Raw genomic sequence first — 16582 nt, forward strand, 5'->3', positions numbered from 1 at the left:
GAGCCAGGGCCAGGTGCTCAACCGCTGAGTCCCCAGGCGTCCCTATTCTTTCTGTTTTAAACTATTTCAATATTTCTCCAATTGATTTTAGACATCACTCAAAAGTATACTTAGGACAAATTTTAATATACTATTTAAGTTATCTGTAGGTTTCAACATTGCTAGCCCCGTACTTCATCTTCCTGTTTAAATAAAACATCCTCCAGGTAATTTTGAATGATTTAATGAATTTCATTTGTGATTTTAATACAAATTCATTCCACGAATGCAATCTTGATAAGTAAATCGGAGTAGTTAATGGAGGAACCACAAAGATGACCAAGATTCTTCATGTTTTCTCCTTTGTGTCTGAAAATGTGGCATTCAATTATAACACATTTGAAGCACAGTGACAGGGGCTCCATACTGCTGGAAGAAGTGTTAAGAAAGACAACTGTCAGAGTTCAGTAATCTTACATCAAAAGGCTGTATCTTCACTGATGGCTGCTTCTTCAAGAAGAGAACTCCAGTACCACACTGTCTTGATGATCACAGTTTTGTAGTGCAATCTGAAATCTGGCATTGTGATGCCCCCAGCTCTGGTTTTCCTTTTTAATATTCTCCTAGCTATTTGGGGTCTTTTCTGATTCCACACAAATCTTAAGATGATTTGTTCCAACTCTGAAGAAAATGGAACAGAATAGAGAATTCAGAAATTGCCCCTCAACTCTATGGTCAACTAATGTTCGACAAAGCAGGAAAGACTAACCACTGGAAAAAGGATAGTCTCTTCCATAAATGGTGCCGGGAAAATAGGACAGCCATATGCAGAAGAATGAAACTAGACCATTCTCTTACACCAGACACAAAGATACACTCAAAATGGATGAAAGATCTAAATGTGAGACAAAAATCCATCAAAATCCTAGAGGAGAACACAGGCAACACCCTTTTTGAATTTGGCTACAGCAACTTCTTGCAAGATACATCTATGAAGGCAAGGGAAACAAAAGCAAAAATGAATTATTGGGACTTAATCAAGATAGAAAGTTTCTGCACAGCAAAAGAAACAGCCAACAAAACTAAAAGACAACCTACAGAGTGGAAGAAGATATTTGCAAATGACCTATCAGATAAAGGGCTAGTATCCAGGATCTATAAAGAACTTATGAAACTCAACAGCAAAGAAACAAACAATCCAATCATGAAATGGGCAAAAGACATGAACAGAAATCTCACAGAGGAAGACACATACATGGCCAACAAGCACATGAGGAAATGCTCCGCATCCCTTGCCATCAGGGAAATACAAATCAAAACCACAATGAGATCCCACCTCACACCAGTGAGAATGGGGCAAATTAACAAGGCAGGAAACAACGAATGTTGGAGAAGATGTGGAGAAAGGGGAGCCCTCTTGCACTGTTGGTGGGAATGTGAACTGGTGCAGCCACTCTGGAAAACTGTGTGGAGGTTCCTCAAAGAGTTAAAAATAGAGCTGCCCTACGACCCAGCAATTGCACTGCTGGGGATTTACCCCAAAGATACAGATGCAGTGAAACGCCGGGACTCCTGCACCCCGATGTTTCTAGCAGCAATGGCCACAATAGCCAAACTGTGGAAGGAGCCTCGGTGTCCATCGACAGATGATGGATAGAGAAGCTGTGGTCTATGTATACAATGGCGTATTCCTCAGCCATTAGAAACGACAAATACCCACCATTTGCTTCGATGTGGATGGAACTGGAGGGTATTATGCTGAGTGAAATAAGTCAATCCGAGAAGGACAAACATTATATGGTCTCATTCATTTGGGGAATATAAAAAATAGTGAAAGGGAATAAAGAGGAAAGGAGAGAAAATGAGTGAAAATATCAGTGAAGGAAACGAACAAGGGGTGGTGGAAAGGGAGGGGGGAGGGGGGACAGGGGAACTGGGTGACGGGCACTGAGGAGGGCACTTGACGGGATGTGAGCACTGGGTGTTATACTATATGTTGTATACTGAACTCCAATAAAAATTTTAAAAAAAGAGAGAACTCCAAACTATGTAAGTTTCTGAGAGTGCTCCAAGCGTTCAAAGGAAAAGCACATCCATAAAAGTATTAAAAATTCTGTGATTTTTTGAGGCTCATAGTTTTATCAAAAATATATCTAAAACTGATTTTTTTAATAGCTGCTGAATTTGCAAACTATACAAGAACAAGTTCTGCAATGGGAGATCCTGGTTAAAGGGCTTCCAGTCAAGAAAAACAGCTTTAGATGTTGTAACTTCCTGCAGCTGAATAGTTAACACATTTCAAATTCGTATGATACACGATTTTCTTCTTCAATCACAGCCTAGAGTCATAATGTCATCATTACTGACGCCGATAACTAAAAGTAGGGCCTTTCCTGTCATTTCTCAGGCACCTGCTTGTCAATTATTCTCAACTGGCAGCCTGCTGGACAGCCGGCTCCCCGAGCAGAGTTCTTAGTTCCAACATTGCAATTCATTACGCTAGCCAGCCACTATTTCCTCCACAACCCTTTCAAATTCCTTGTAACTTCACAGAACTTCCCAAAGTAGAATATGTTTACAGGAATGACAAACCGAAGTTGAATAATTCTAATCTCTAGTGAATATTAACTGTCAAACATTCCATTTCTATATTGTCACTCATTATCAAGACTGTTGATTTCCATCCATGTGGATGCAGAACTAGAGTGGCAAGTCTATGGAAAATTGGCTTACTACATAGCTGAGCAATGATGCTCAGACTACACTTCATTATCCTCAAGCATTTGTTACCTAAGGGAACATTACACGGGGTTTATGTGCATAGATCTATAGAAAATGTAAAGTAGGGTTCACTGAAATTAATGTTGCTACACATTACAGTGAGCTCACACTTTAAAATAAAAAGGGAAATTAATGGTAAGGAAACAGGATATAGTTAAGTTAGCATTACATTATTCACTGTTTGCTTGGAAAATGCAATGAGAACACACACATACAAATCAGTATTTGTAGACCTGCCTTTGTAATTTAAAATGTTAATGACATGTAAATTTTTTCAATACAAAATTCATGAATGTTCATCTCTAGGCTACATTGTGTCCAACCTTGTTGGAGTCCTTTTTTGATTTTATTAGTACCAAAAGTCCCTCATTGTCCATTTCTCTTCCATCTCACCACCACCAAAGAAAATACACTTGACAATCACAATCAGAATGGTGGCAGTAAAACATAAAATAATTTTAATTTACAAAACAACACACCCCTTGCATTTTTTTGTAACGAAATCAAGTTTTTGGGTTCCAAGCTATTCATCATGAAGAGAATGTGTTTAATTTGATGTGAAGTTGGCTACCCAGCAGTCTAGTCAGGCCGTAGAATGTTTAACTCAGGGCCTGGTAGGCTGCCAGCCATTCTGAATGTTTTCACACGGACCAGCAATAAATAATTAAATGTCTAAGTCACAGTTCTCAGGTTGGGCAGTAGATAGAGCTAAAATCTCCTCACTTCTGGAGATTAAAGATTGGGGGAATTTTTTGGTCCAACAATTTGCTTCAGGAGATACTCTTGTAGTTACACAGAATCAGTTTTGATAATGCTTTCTGGATTTCAAAACGATTACTCCTAGGATTTTTTTTAATCACTGAATTTGCAAAGAAGACTATTTATAGCACTTATTGCAGGAATGACCCCACATTTGTAAACTAGAGTTCCTATGTCTGGTTTTAGTCCTGGTGCTGTTGCTAACCATCTAGGATCGTAGACAAATGACATACTTCCTAGGTCATTATAAGGTTAGAATGGGGAGGGAATTTCAAAATACAAAATACTTTCCTCTCCTCCCACTTCTAATGGGGGTGGGGATATAGTCATGTATAGTTGAAAAAACAGACACACTCCCCAGTTGATTCTAATGCATATTCCCCATAGGACACCTTTGGTGTTTCTTCAGCTCGGAAATACCACATTTTTAATCAATGGATGTAAGAGCAAGAGCCACTACTGACAGACCTGGAAGAGAAGTTAGTGTTTTTCTACACACATCCTTTCTTCAAAGCTCTTTTTTTCAGCCTCATTGTTGGTAGTTTTGATAGTATTTACAAGCCTGCCATGCATTTACAAATAACCTACCTCATCTTTGCCCTAAATAAACAAAAGAAATACTAGTCAATCAAGGCAGAGGGATTGATTTCTTACACTTGCATTCTTTTATAAAATAACCTTCCAGCAGGTTGTCGTATATTACATACAGAAGACTAACTAAGAAGAGTTGGATTTATCAGAAGTCTATAAATCTTAGAATTCCTCTGATAAATGTTACCTATATTTGGAAAATAATTTCACAAAAGTTTCTGGTACATGTTGGATGCTCAAAGTAAAACTACACTGCTTGTGTTTTGCCTACATGAACAAAACAGGTTTGCCTACCTCTTAAGGTCAGGTTGTCCAAGCACAGGAATTCTAAAGTTTAAAGTAATGTAAAAGTCACTTTCAATGGATTAATACCAACATGGGGGTGGGGAGGGGGGAGGTTGAGCTCTCAATATAGAATACAAAAATACTATGTTTCTCACGTCTCACTACCTTTCACCTATTAATTAATAATTAATTCCTAGTTATTCTCCTCATTCTTACAAATTCTCAATTTCAGGTTATAGCGTGGAAGAATGGTAGAATTAATACAGAAACCACTGACAAATACAGTCACATATGCCAGGCTGAAGATATAAATTCATCCCTATACTTTTCAACTTTAGTCTTTAAGCTATAGGTAATTCATATTAAAAGCTTTAAAAATATTACAGGAAGGAAAAAAAAGCCATACCCAGAAATATGGGTATACCACGATTTGGAGATAGAAGACAAAAATTCTTACCAGATTTAGTCTGCAAGTTGGGATTTTATCTATGAAGCACAGCAGTTGACACGCATCTTCTGGGAAAACCATCTAATGAAAAGGTACTATAAACAGAGGAATTAAGGATTTCCTTTTCAAATGTTCTTTATAAATTTCATATTTTCCACTGGTAGCAGAATGCCTTTGCAAATTTATGCTTCTTGCCCAGATCATTCAACATTAAAGAACTATTAGAGTTTTTACTGATGTAATTAATTAATTGTTTTGACAGAAACAGTCATTTCTTGTCTCCAAATAATGCAAGCTTGTCCTTTTAACACTTGAGATACTTCCTTTGTGATCAATTTTAAATTTGCTCAGACTTGTGTAGCAATATTCTTCATGGTTTCTACATTCTTTTTGACAGTTCTAATTTAGAACGTCTAAAAATTTTTCAAGTTATATCAGTGCAGTATTTGTGCTGGTTAAAAAACAAAACAAAGCTAAGCCATGGGCATTAATAGGAGACTGCCTGAACAATGTACACCACTGAAAGCGTAAGTAGGGCTGTGCCACAAAGGTATCCCTTAGCACCTTCAAGGTACCGCAACCCAAGCAAATCATTTCACTGGTGCAAGATGGGACTCCTTGCCTTCTCCTCCCACTCAGAATGTTTGAGTTTTACGTAAGTGAAGAGAGCCTTTGAAGTCTAGAATAGGATACCAAACAAGGAGCACAGAACCAAAACCTTCAATTTAACAATCTAGTTAACAACCTTCTCATCCAGTGACTGACATACCAACAACAATATTTGAATATGCTAATCCGCACAACCCAAAGAACTGGTTCATCCAGAGGGCTTCCTTTAAAGGACAACTAAGGTCATAAGGTATAAAAGTCTAGCCTCACTCATGCACGAAGAAGAGTTCAAAAAAGAGATCTGGGGGTGAGAGAGAGAACCATCTCTTTGCCACTCGAGACAAGAGTTTCTCATTTTTAAGGGCCCTGTGTTGGTCAATGAGGTAATCTGTGGTATGCAGCCTGGGCTCCAAAAAGTGGGTGGTCTCTGCAGAGGGAGGTGCTCACTCACTCTACCTCTGGCCAGAGCCAGTTCCTGCAGCTGGACCGAAGGCAGCCCACAGACTACACTCGGCACATTTCTTCATTTCTCACTTGAGTGCCCTTCTTTAGTTCCCTTTCAACTGCCCACTTTATATCGGCTTCATTACACCACCGCTCCATTTGTAATGTAAATTGGGAAACTCGGGGAAGTTTTTCTTTTGGCCTTGTCTACGGAAGAATACGGAGAGGTATTCAAAACGTATTAACACAAATCAATGGCACCAATAAAAGCAAAATCTCCTTAGCAACATAATCTTGATTGCAAAAGGAGAACTGAGAGCATTTAGCAGAACAGTGGCCCACATGGAATACGCATTTGTCTGGAAGAATCCAGCACAAAGCCTAAAAGAGAGATTTTGAAAAAATCCAAAATTAACTCACAGGGAACAGTTACTCTTTTTTTCAAAAGTACACAATTGGCTACATTAAATCTATCGTGTGCTTTTGGCTCAGCAACATTGTATCACACCACTTTGCAAACTGAAATTACAACACCCTGCATGCTTCACATGAGTTACAGGGTGTTTTTTGTTTGTTTTGTTTTTTGAGGTTTTTTTTTTCTTCCTTGATTTCTTTAGTAAAGCAAACAAAAAAGTCTCAAGAAATATTCATCTCACACACAATGCAAAGAAAATTGAATGGCTATCTAACAATATCTAAGACTGTAGGTACAAAAGGTTGGGCTATCTTTTTAGGCTTTCTGTGCTGGGTTCTAAGATAGTAAAGCCTGCCAGCGGTAATGGCATTTTTGCCTGGGTCTCCATTTGTGAAAAAGGAAACTGAATACACTTCTGAGAACTCTCATATTTTGTCAGAATGAAAATAAGAAGTGAATGAAAGAACAGGAATCCTGAAAATAAGGAATCAATTCTTTTAAAACTACAACACTGAGATGATTCGAGGAGACAAATAGTCCACAAACACAAAATTTCCCTTAGTTTTTAAATGGTTCAAAGAGAATTGTCCTTTTGTATTTTAACTAAAGCAAACCAGGTGATGGGGGTGAAGGCATCTTTATTGCCAACCATAAACTGAGGTACAGTTTAGCTTAGAATGAAGTATGTGCGCACGTGTGTGTGCACATACACGTATTTTTCCCCATATACGTGGAACTACTTCTTAAAGATTTGCACTAGAATCTGGGTCAATCAAGTAAAATGAAAAAGTAAAAGTGTGTTCGACAAGTAGTTATTTGAAACAATACAACAGATAAACTCTAAATACTGCCAAATATATGATGTGTATTTACAGTAGTGATTAGAATTCTTTCTGCCACCCCCTGAAAGCTTAAAAACCAGTGCTAAACCTAAAAATAGGGTTCTCAGATAACTAAGAACCCTATTTTAAAAGCTGTATTGGCTTTTAAAATTTAGGGACAACTTAAGATCTTTGGTGAAAAAAAGACAATATGTAAGTTGTATGTTTTTTCTATTTTTTCTAATTATGTGCAACTTATGAATACATAAATACAAAATTTCTTTATTATGCATGGTTCCTAGCCTCATATTCATAATGTCAATTATTTTATCTGCAGATATTTGTACAGGTCATATCTACGGAAGTATTTGTGTATGTATTCATTCATAAGGTCATTTTGACAGACATCATTAGTTTGGCCAATTTCTTTTAAAGTAATTTAATCTCTACTTAAGTACTAGGGTCCCTTTTCCAACTTCACCTAAAATTGGCTTAAAATCTTATTTAATATAGTATAGTCTTTAAAGACCAAATGCTGTAAATTAGCCCACATTTTAGTTTCAAGCACAGAATCATGCATTACAACCAACTCACTTAACAACAAAAACTCAACTAGCCAAAGCAAGCAAGCAGAGAAAAAGTAAAAAAAAGTCCCCTACTTCAAATTAGAAATCCATTTGTTTACTAGGAAAACCCTGTCAATTAACATTTGATTCTTTTTGATTCATTTTTTTTTAAGACTTGATTTTGTAAGACTAAATATACTGCAACCAACATGGAACCAAAAACCAAACTACCCATCTACATATTTCTTCACAATTATGAAGGCCAACAAATTTTTATCTAACAACAAAAAGTCTTGTATGAGATGTTTGACAATGGTGTTAATTTCTTAATAATGTAAAAAATATAACATATACCTTTAAAATTCAACTGTATATTTTACCAAAGTTATTTTCATTTTTTAAAATGTTACTAGACTTACCTGAATGTAACCAGAATTACCTGAAAGCAAATAGGGACCTTATCTTGGGTCTACATAATTAATTACTCACCCATCATAAGTTTCTGATTATTTTATTTGAAAATTATTCCATGCTTATTAAGGATATAGGAATAAATTCCAAAAATCCTTTAGTGTTTTTTAAAAATTGTCACACTTACATTATAAAAGATAAATAAAAGAATACTTTATTCAAAGTAACCTCCCATTATCTTCTCAAAGGACATGATAGCAGAGGAAGACTATCTAGAACAATATTTTTTCTTTCTTTAAAAAAAATAAGTTCCATTGTCATACATAAAGTATAAAAGGAAGCATAAAGCTGTGTGCAATTGCATAATTTTGCCCCTTGTAAATCAAAGCATAGGATAACAATGTAGTTATTTCTCTCACACGGTAGATTTCAGCATACTGCTTTCCAATGTCTACCTTGCTTCCACTGCCAGCTTCATAATACTTAGCTCCTCTGAGAGGACAAAATGTCATTCATTAGCTCCAACAAATGTAAAAAGAAATAAGAGACTTTAAAAGAGCTTTGATAACTTCAGTTAAAACAAACTCCTATTTGTGAAGACTTCATGGCAATGCAAGGAGATTATTGTAATTACCTAACTAAATAAGCTGCTACTAGGAGAGAAAGGAGTTGGTCTTTTATTAGTGCAAAAGGTTTCTTGAAGGAGTAGAATCAATCCTTCTAGAACATTTTAAATCCGTATAGTATTTATGTCAAGAACTGGAACCAGTTATACTAAATTACAAACCAGCAGGAGAGAGAACAGGAGAGGAAATCTGCAGTTTGAGAATGTCTTATGGTCCAATACAGTAGCCAAAACATTGATCCATTACTTGTCTTCTCTTAAAGGCTGGTTGATGCTCTTTAAAAATAAATACATAAAATTCTGGCTTATCTGCCAAAATTAAGAATGCCTAGTATGGTTAATTTATTAAAATATTTCTGAGATAAAGAGCTGAGAAAGCAATATACTCTCTTTCATAAAGAGAAAAAAGCAAAAGCAGCCAACTCTCCAATTCAGCACCATGTTTATGAAGTAGAGGAAATGCTATTTAAGGAGCGGGCATGATTTTGCTTAGGTATCTGTAATTATATCTGAAAAGGTCTTATTAGGAAGATTATTTCTCAAGTATTTAATGTCTATGTGATTTTTAAACATGCAAATCATTACTATAAATATAGGAAGTACTCTCTAATTTTAAATGCAAAATTTGATAGTAACTCAGGTTTCTGCTGACTATGTAAATAAGTCAAAAAGCTACTCATTCACTTCTATTCTTATATAGACCTTAGTAAATAATAGCAAAAAAAAATTTTTTTTAAATATGAGGTAGTCATAGTATCTTCCTTTTGTGGAAAAAGATAAATGCAAAGAAGCCAAGTAATTTGATAATTTTGCAGAACATCAGAAATAACTTCAAAATCAGGATTAGCATTCTAAATTTCTATCTTCAGTATTGTCTATTAAGGCTACAAACAACCTCTGTTGTTTCAATTCACAATGATGGCAGGAAGGGGAATACTGCTCCCTAGTACACAGAATTATGACTACTAACAAACATAAACAATATTTAGGCTTCTCTTATATTACTATCTAAAAAGGCTCTGTAAAAGTACAGAACAAGATGATAACTCAAGTTTCAACTTAATATAAAAGGTATGTTCACATTTCAACTTAATATAAAAGGTATGTTCCTAAAAATAAGAAAGTTGGCAATTATATCTAAAAGTATATTTAACACAACTATTATGGGATAATTAGTAGTTTGGTTTAGGATTGGCCTTAAGCCTATTCCTTCTGCCATAAGACTAGATATAAATCAGCTTTCTTCAGAAATGGTGGTTTGAGAAGCTCCACATGCAACCGTCCTATTATCCTCTCCCTGCAACGTCTGGACTGATAAGGTCTGTTGAAAAGGAAAATATCAATTGTACCACTGCATCAGTGGGAAATTTAAGTTAAGAAACTTTTAAAATGCAAGTACCACCTTAACAGAATTGAGAGTGTCACCCATTAATCACTTAATGTGACTAACTCACTTTAATTGGCCTTCTAGACACCCAGCTAAGAATGCAAAAGAATTACCATTTGTACTGTGAGCTCTGGGGAAGGAAGACAAAAGGCAATGTGAACTATGTCCCTGTCTGGATGAAGACTGGACATCAAGAGGGCAGCAAAAGGACCCAAACTGCTTCAGTAGGATAGAGAAGACAAGAGGGTCCAGGACTAGATGTTGGAATTCAGTCAAAGACAGTTTTAAACAGATTGTACTTCTGATTTAGTACTACTGACCAATACTTAAACCAAAGCAAATATTTACAGTGAAAATCAGGCATGCAGCTAAAGGTTATAAATGCAAAGCAGAATACCATAAAAGTTAAAACAGTCTACGTACATAATGTTACATAAGACTACTGTAGTTTGAATGCATGCAACTGTGGGTCCAGCTGTACAGATTACTATTAATATCATTCTTTTATAACCCAAGATTGATTTGGAATGTTGTCAAAGTTTTATACAGTTTGCCTGTGTCTACTAATATAAAGAAGCAATCAGAAGTTGTCTACAAATAAAACCGAAAACCATGGAGAAAGTTGTAGTTCTTCCTGATTTAAAATTGTTCAATTATAAAAGTAGTTTCTCTAGTAAGAAAAGAAAATCATTGCTTACTATTAAAAGTTTGAACACGTTTTGAGTTTCAGCCAAAATTACATGTTTATATTTCAAATTAATGGAACCTAGCCTTTAATTAAAGAGTCTTAATAAAGCATCTATGACCATTTTTATATGAGTAAGGTGAACCTCTTGTGAGCAGGGCCAGTATCTGCCTTAGAAACTAAATGTGTCACTTGAGTTTTACTTATAGTCTTTAGATTCTAGAGTACATATTTTAAGCCAGATATAAAATAGTCATGTGTTAAAATAAATAAGCTTTGCAAATAAATGTTTCTCCACAAGAATGATGGACTACCTGTAAAACGCCAGTAATATATAAACAAAGTTCATTAAGTTATTCACTTAGCCTATGTAAATCCTACACATATAATTCTATACGTACTCTGTAAAAATCTATACTAGATTTTCTGCCAATAATACCTTTCTTTGGCCAGTTTTAAAACTACTTACGCTTCATATCTCACAAACTTTAAGTCAGAAAACAGGAACTGAAGAACAATTATCATTTTAAATACTTCCTTTGACTAATGTTCATACAACATAGGCATCTCTGACATTTCTAATTTCCAGTAACATGGGAACTTAGATTCATGAATCAAGAAAAGATAAGCCAGAGGGCTTAACTAGGGGCCACAAAGAAAAGACCAAACATGGAAATCTAACGGCTCAAGGCGTAGCTGGCTAATGGCAATGCGACATATTAGGCATTCCTGGTTCTTTTCTACATATACATTAGAAATGTCAGAGTGTACATTTCTAGGGGCCCTTAGAGCAACTGACATACCTCTCAAAATCAAAAAAGCTTTAAAAGGATTCCTATACCTAAATACTAACAACTACAAAAATTATCTTACTGCTACAATATTCTTTGGGGAATGATTTTTAAATTGAAATTTCCAGAAGACTAATAATAGGAGAAAAAAATTATACCTAAATAGATACAGTTGTTCCTATAAAGCTGATCAATATGGTACCCTACAAATTTACAGAATTTAGGACACTGTGTTGCAGAGTCTACAGTTATATTTTTCTGCTCTTTCAGAATCCAGAGGCAGTTGGCCTTCTCCAGACAATAATCTTTCACACTGAAACCATATAGGAATACTAGTTTTTGAATAGCATTACCTTTCAGTTCCACTACTTGAAAGTGGTAGGACACACCCTGGACACAAGGTCAATAAAGCGAGAAGTACTGGAATTATTTGTACTTTGAGCTCTTCGTAGGAAAAGTGGTTCATAAATTCAAGTTGCGAAGTGTTTTGGAGGGCAATGGAAGCAATTAATTCTCAAGTAAAAAAAAAAAAAAAAAACCAAACCACCCTAGTTTTTAAGATAGTTCCTAATGTCCAATATAAGATATAGGATATAAGATATTAGAATCCAACTGTTCAAATTTATATAGAATTACAGTACTTTGGAGAAGTACAGAGAAATACTTTTAAAAAATACAGGTATATAAATTAATGAAACTGGTATTTAAAAGATTTAATACAAGGAGAAAAGATATTGTATAGTGGTACCAATTCTTAATACAAATTAGTAAGCATAGTTTATATAATTTCAAAAGTTATTCACATTATTGCTAGATACCACAGCTGTATGGAACAAGTTTTTGACACACATTAAAACTTGTATAATGCCAGGTCTATAAAAACAGAAATTTACACATAGGCCACTCAGAAATTTAGAAAGTTTTAAAACACATGGAGATATGTACAACCAAAAGGAAAGAAAAAAAAAATATGTATGTGTATAGTTAAAAGAAACAAACTAATCTGAACTTATATGTCACATTCTCGATCAAAAAAGTATACATAACTGGACAAGTGGATTAAAACAGTACTAAATATGTCCTCCATTTCTTAGTAATAATCTGTTCTAAGTATCAATGGGATATTAAACACCAGTTTACTTTTAGTTCTAGAACTTTTGCTTTCTTTCAAAAACTTTTCAGAAACATAGCCATTTTACAATTATGTTAGATTGGGAGAAATATTTTCCTTAGAAATTTTTTAAAGGAGTATTTCCATACTTTTCTATATAAGATTTGATAAACAATAAAAAATAACGCAAGTAAGGCCATTATTATCATCTTGATCAAAAATATACACAGATTGTAATGCTACCGTATTTTGTGATCCTGAGCTCTAGTAACCATTAGGTGCATGCATACCATTCATTATTTGTCTATTCTAATAAAAATAATTTAATCCTGCCTTATTACCTCTGAAGACAGAAATACTTTCAAATTTTTTTTGATAGGTTTTCATAATGTTAGGGATATTTCTGCTGTAAACAGAGCATTAGGAATTGTATGGGAAGGGATGTGTTAGGTTCAAAAAGCTATTAAAGAAAACTTATTGTTTTAAAATAACTATTTTAAATTTTAAAAGGAAGAAAAATAATACAAAGAGTGTGCTTGCTAGAATAGATAAGTAGAGCCTTACAAAAGTGTTCTTCTATATTATGGAATTAATAAATAAAGGACTGTGTGTACCTTGGTGAAAAATAAAAAAGGCTGGCCACTTTTTATGCTAAGTTCAAATGTATTTTTTCGATAATACAAAAAAGTAATCCTTGAAAATCAGAATACATAACAGAAAAGAGCACAATAACTTAAGTATTAAACATCTGTATGAAATAACTTGCAAAGTTTGACAAAAATGCACACTTAGAACATGCGGTTATTTAAAAAAACAAAAACAGAAAAAAACACCACACGATTCTGTAGAACCAATGTTATGTCACCACCAGGAGAGCACCAAGCAAGGCACCATTGGAAAGACAACATACTTGGAAAGTCTCTATAAATAAAGTAAATGCTAATCTGGTCGAAAAATCGGTGTCTTTGGTAAAAATTCTATGAGGATGACCTGTAGAAGAAGAAAAAAAAGTTTTAAAAAAAGATGTAAATGGATTTTTATCTTAAAAAAATTTCAGTTCTATTTCATCACTTACAGCCATTTTGATAGTGCACCTGAAGCAGAATGTATGCAGGGATGAATGAGGAAGGGAGCCAGAGCTAGCATCTTTTGAGAACCGACTATATACCAAGCATCTCATACACTATGGATCTATTTAACCATAACAACTTCTCTATGAGGCAAGTATTATCACTCTCATTTTACAGATGAGGAAACTGATGATTCAAGTAAGTGTAACACCATGTACTGTGGAGTCAACCTGAACAAATGACTACCTTACCTCACCCTTTCTACTAGAGCACAATGTGGTTACAACCAACCCAGTATTTATTTCTCCTGCCTTCCTCGTTTTTATCTCACTCAATTCTATAGGTCTTTAGGTTCTAGATTTGTTCTCATTTTACCCTACCAGGTTATGTAATCTCTTGATAAAGGGACCTATAGCTCTTTAATTTTTTAAAAAAAGCTTTTTTCTTCTTAGGTCAGCAAAATTAGAAATTAAATTTGCTCCAAAGGAACTTTTACTAGGAAACTGAAGGAAAACCAGTAAAAACAAAACACAGTAACACAGAAAAACACAAGTTGACCAAAGCTAATTTTTATTCCAAACTTGAGCTACCTTAAACGACAATCAATTCTTTCCCTTGTTCCAACTCTGTATGAAATTGATGCTAAACAAAACATTATTTGAACAGCTTCCAACTTTGGTGAATTCCTCATTTTTCTTTCAGAAACTTGTCCTGATATAACCTCCAGGTTTGGACACTCTTCTACATTTAGCCAAATGGGCCAGAAACTTTTGTTTTCACTCTTCAATTCTCCTGACTTTTGATCTGCCTCAATAAAGAAGGCTCTCCTACACGCAGCTCAAAAATATTTCTCTATTTGGTTATTTGGTTATCCTGTACTAAGCTTTAGGTACCACCCTTTGCCACTCTTCTGACCTGGTATTTGCTGACAAGATGTTCACTAGCTTCCTGTCTAGCTTTTTATTTGAGCGAGATTTCCCTGTTTCTCAGTTTCCTCATATAAGAAAATAAAGGGACTGGACTAGATGACAAAATTCAATGCAGCTCTAAAATTTGATGATTAAACTATCTGATTTGATGTTTAAACTACTTATGAGTTAACATTCAATAAACACTTCTATAATTTCAAACATGTCCTCATCAGAGATAGTTTTTATAATTTCAGGTCTTAGGTATAGGGATTACATTTTACAGTATTTACTACATAATGCAAAATAATTAGGCTACTTTTAACTGTATTTGAATTATCATTAGTTTTTTTTATCATTAGTTTTTAAAGACTATATCCTACAGCCTCTTTTCCTTCAGAAGTCACACAGACACTGCCACTTGTCTTATTTCTTCTAAATCATACTGTTCTACTGTATTTGAAAAAAAGAAAAGTTGGTATTTTTTCTAGATTGTCCCCAGTATTCAAAACATAATCAAGGAGAATTATTTTCCTTTAACTAACAAATGATATTTCTGTGAGTTAAAGAAAAGTTAAGGTCAAAGAGAAACATGTGGTAAAAAAAGGACCCAATTCATTAGAAAAATAAAGCACTCTCTTCTTACTATTTTGCTATCTCAACTTTTGAATGGGGAGATATTTTTGTTTTGTTTTGTTTTGTTTTGTTTTAAAGATTTTATTTATTTATTCATGAGACAGACAGAGAGAGGCAGAGACACGGGCAGAGGGAGAAACAGGCTCCATGCAGGGAGCCCGACATGGGACTCAATCCCGGGTCTCCAGGATCATGCCCTGGGCCGAAGGCAGATGCTCAACCACTGAGCTACCCGGGCTGCCCGAATAGGGAGATTTTGAAATTATGTTATTCCCGCATGCAATGTATCACAAATATACATACTCTGAGAAAATTTAGAAAAAATACATTTTTGCAGCAATTTTTATATATTTTTCCTTTAAAAACAATTTGTATTTTTAAGTAATCTCTACACCCAACATGGAGCTCGACCCCACAACCTGAAGATCAACAGATCACATGATCCACTGACTGAGCCAGCCGGCACTCCTATATTTTTCTTTTTGACAGCTCTTCTGGGTATCTTCTATGATGGTGTATACTAAATAAAATGGTTTTAGGAAAATAGTTTATCTAAATATTCATGACAAGTTAAACTATTTTGCAAACAAAATACATAGTTCAGAATATTTTGGATGGTTAGTAAATTATTTTATTTTAATAAAAGATAAAAGAATGTCATAAAAATAAACATGAATATTTGAGTGCATTTTATGAATGAATGATGTTCTTATAGCTGTATCTGGAAATAAGAGCACTGGAAATAGCTTTCAAGCTTTCCTTTCCAACGTAAATTCAGAAATGGATTAGTATTGGGGTTTATAAATATAGCAGGTATTTTCTTCACAAAATCCTTTAAATCATCCCTCCCTGCAAAATATAAACTCTCTTACCATCTATGATGAAAGCACAAGACTAGAATTTTCATAGGTCAATCTCAAAACAAGTTATTTGAATATGCTTTTTTAAATAAAAAAAGTTATCAACTATCTTTCTCATCATCATAAATTAATGTTTGATATAATAGATAATGATAAGATCTACATTCTTTGATTCACTGAATAGAACTATTCTATGAAAAAAGAGACATTTTTAAGATGTCTTTTATCTTCAAGGCTAGAAATGGGATTTGACTGTATGATAATGAAAGAAAGGGAAAAGGCTACAGAGAAAAATGATTTTATGATAATTTCCAACTATTTAAGTACTGTTTTAATCAATCTCTTGTTCAGACACACATGCACACACATACATATACTATCTATGATAGCTATATTGTTT

At 34.4% G+C, this 16582-nt stretch overlaps 1 protein-coding gene across 3 annotated transcripts in view; it reads right to left on the reverse strand.

The window, feature by feature from the left end:
- Window positions 1–207: 207 nt before the first annotated feature.
- The window catches only part of CHIC2 (cysteine rich hydrophobic domain 2), a 60549-nt gene continuing 44174 nt past the window's right edge, over window positions 208–16582 (reverse strand). For 2 of the 3 annotated variants that reach the window (XM_072775076.1, XM_072775079.1), the window contains exons 6-7: window positions 4853–13698; window positions 208–660 (exon numbers count right to left, since the gene is read on the reverse strand). In XM_072775076.1, the coding sequence (XP_072631177.1) occupies window positions 13648–13698 (51 nt within the window). In that variant the 3' untranslated portion in view covers window positions 208–660; window positions 4853–13647. Of the gene's footprint in view, window positions 661–4404; window positions 4438–4852; window positions 13699–16582 lie in introns of all 3 variants that reach the window. The other variant, XM_072775077.1, reaches the window with a different exon arrangement.

Source organism: Canis lupus, chromosome 14 (assembly GCF_048164855.1).
Source record: "Canis lupus baileyi chromosome 14, mCanLup2.hap1, whole genome shotgun sequence".
Classification (NCBI taxonomy): Eukaryota; Metazoa; Chordata; class Mammalia; order Carnivora; family Canidae; genus Canis; species Canis lupus.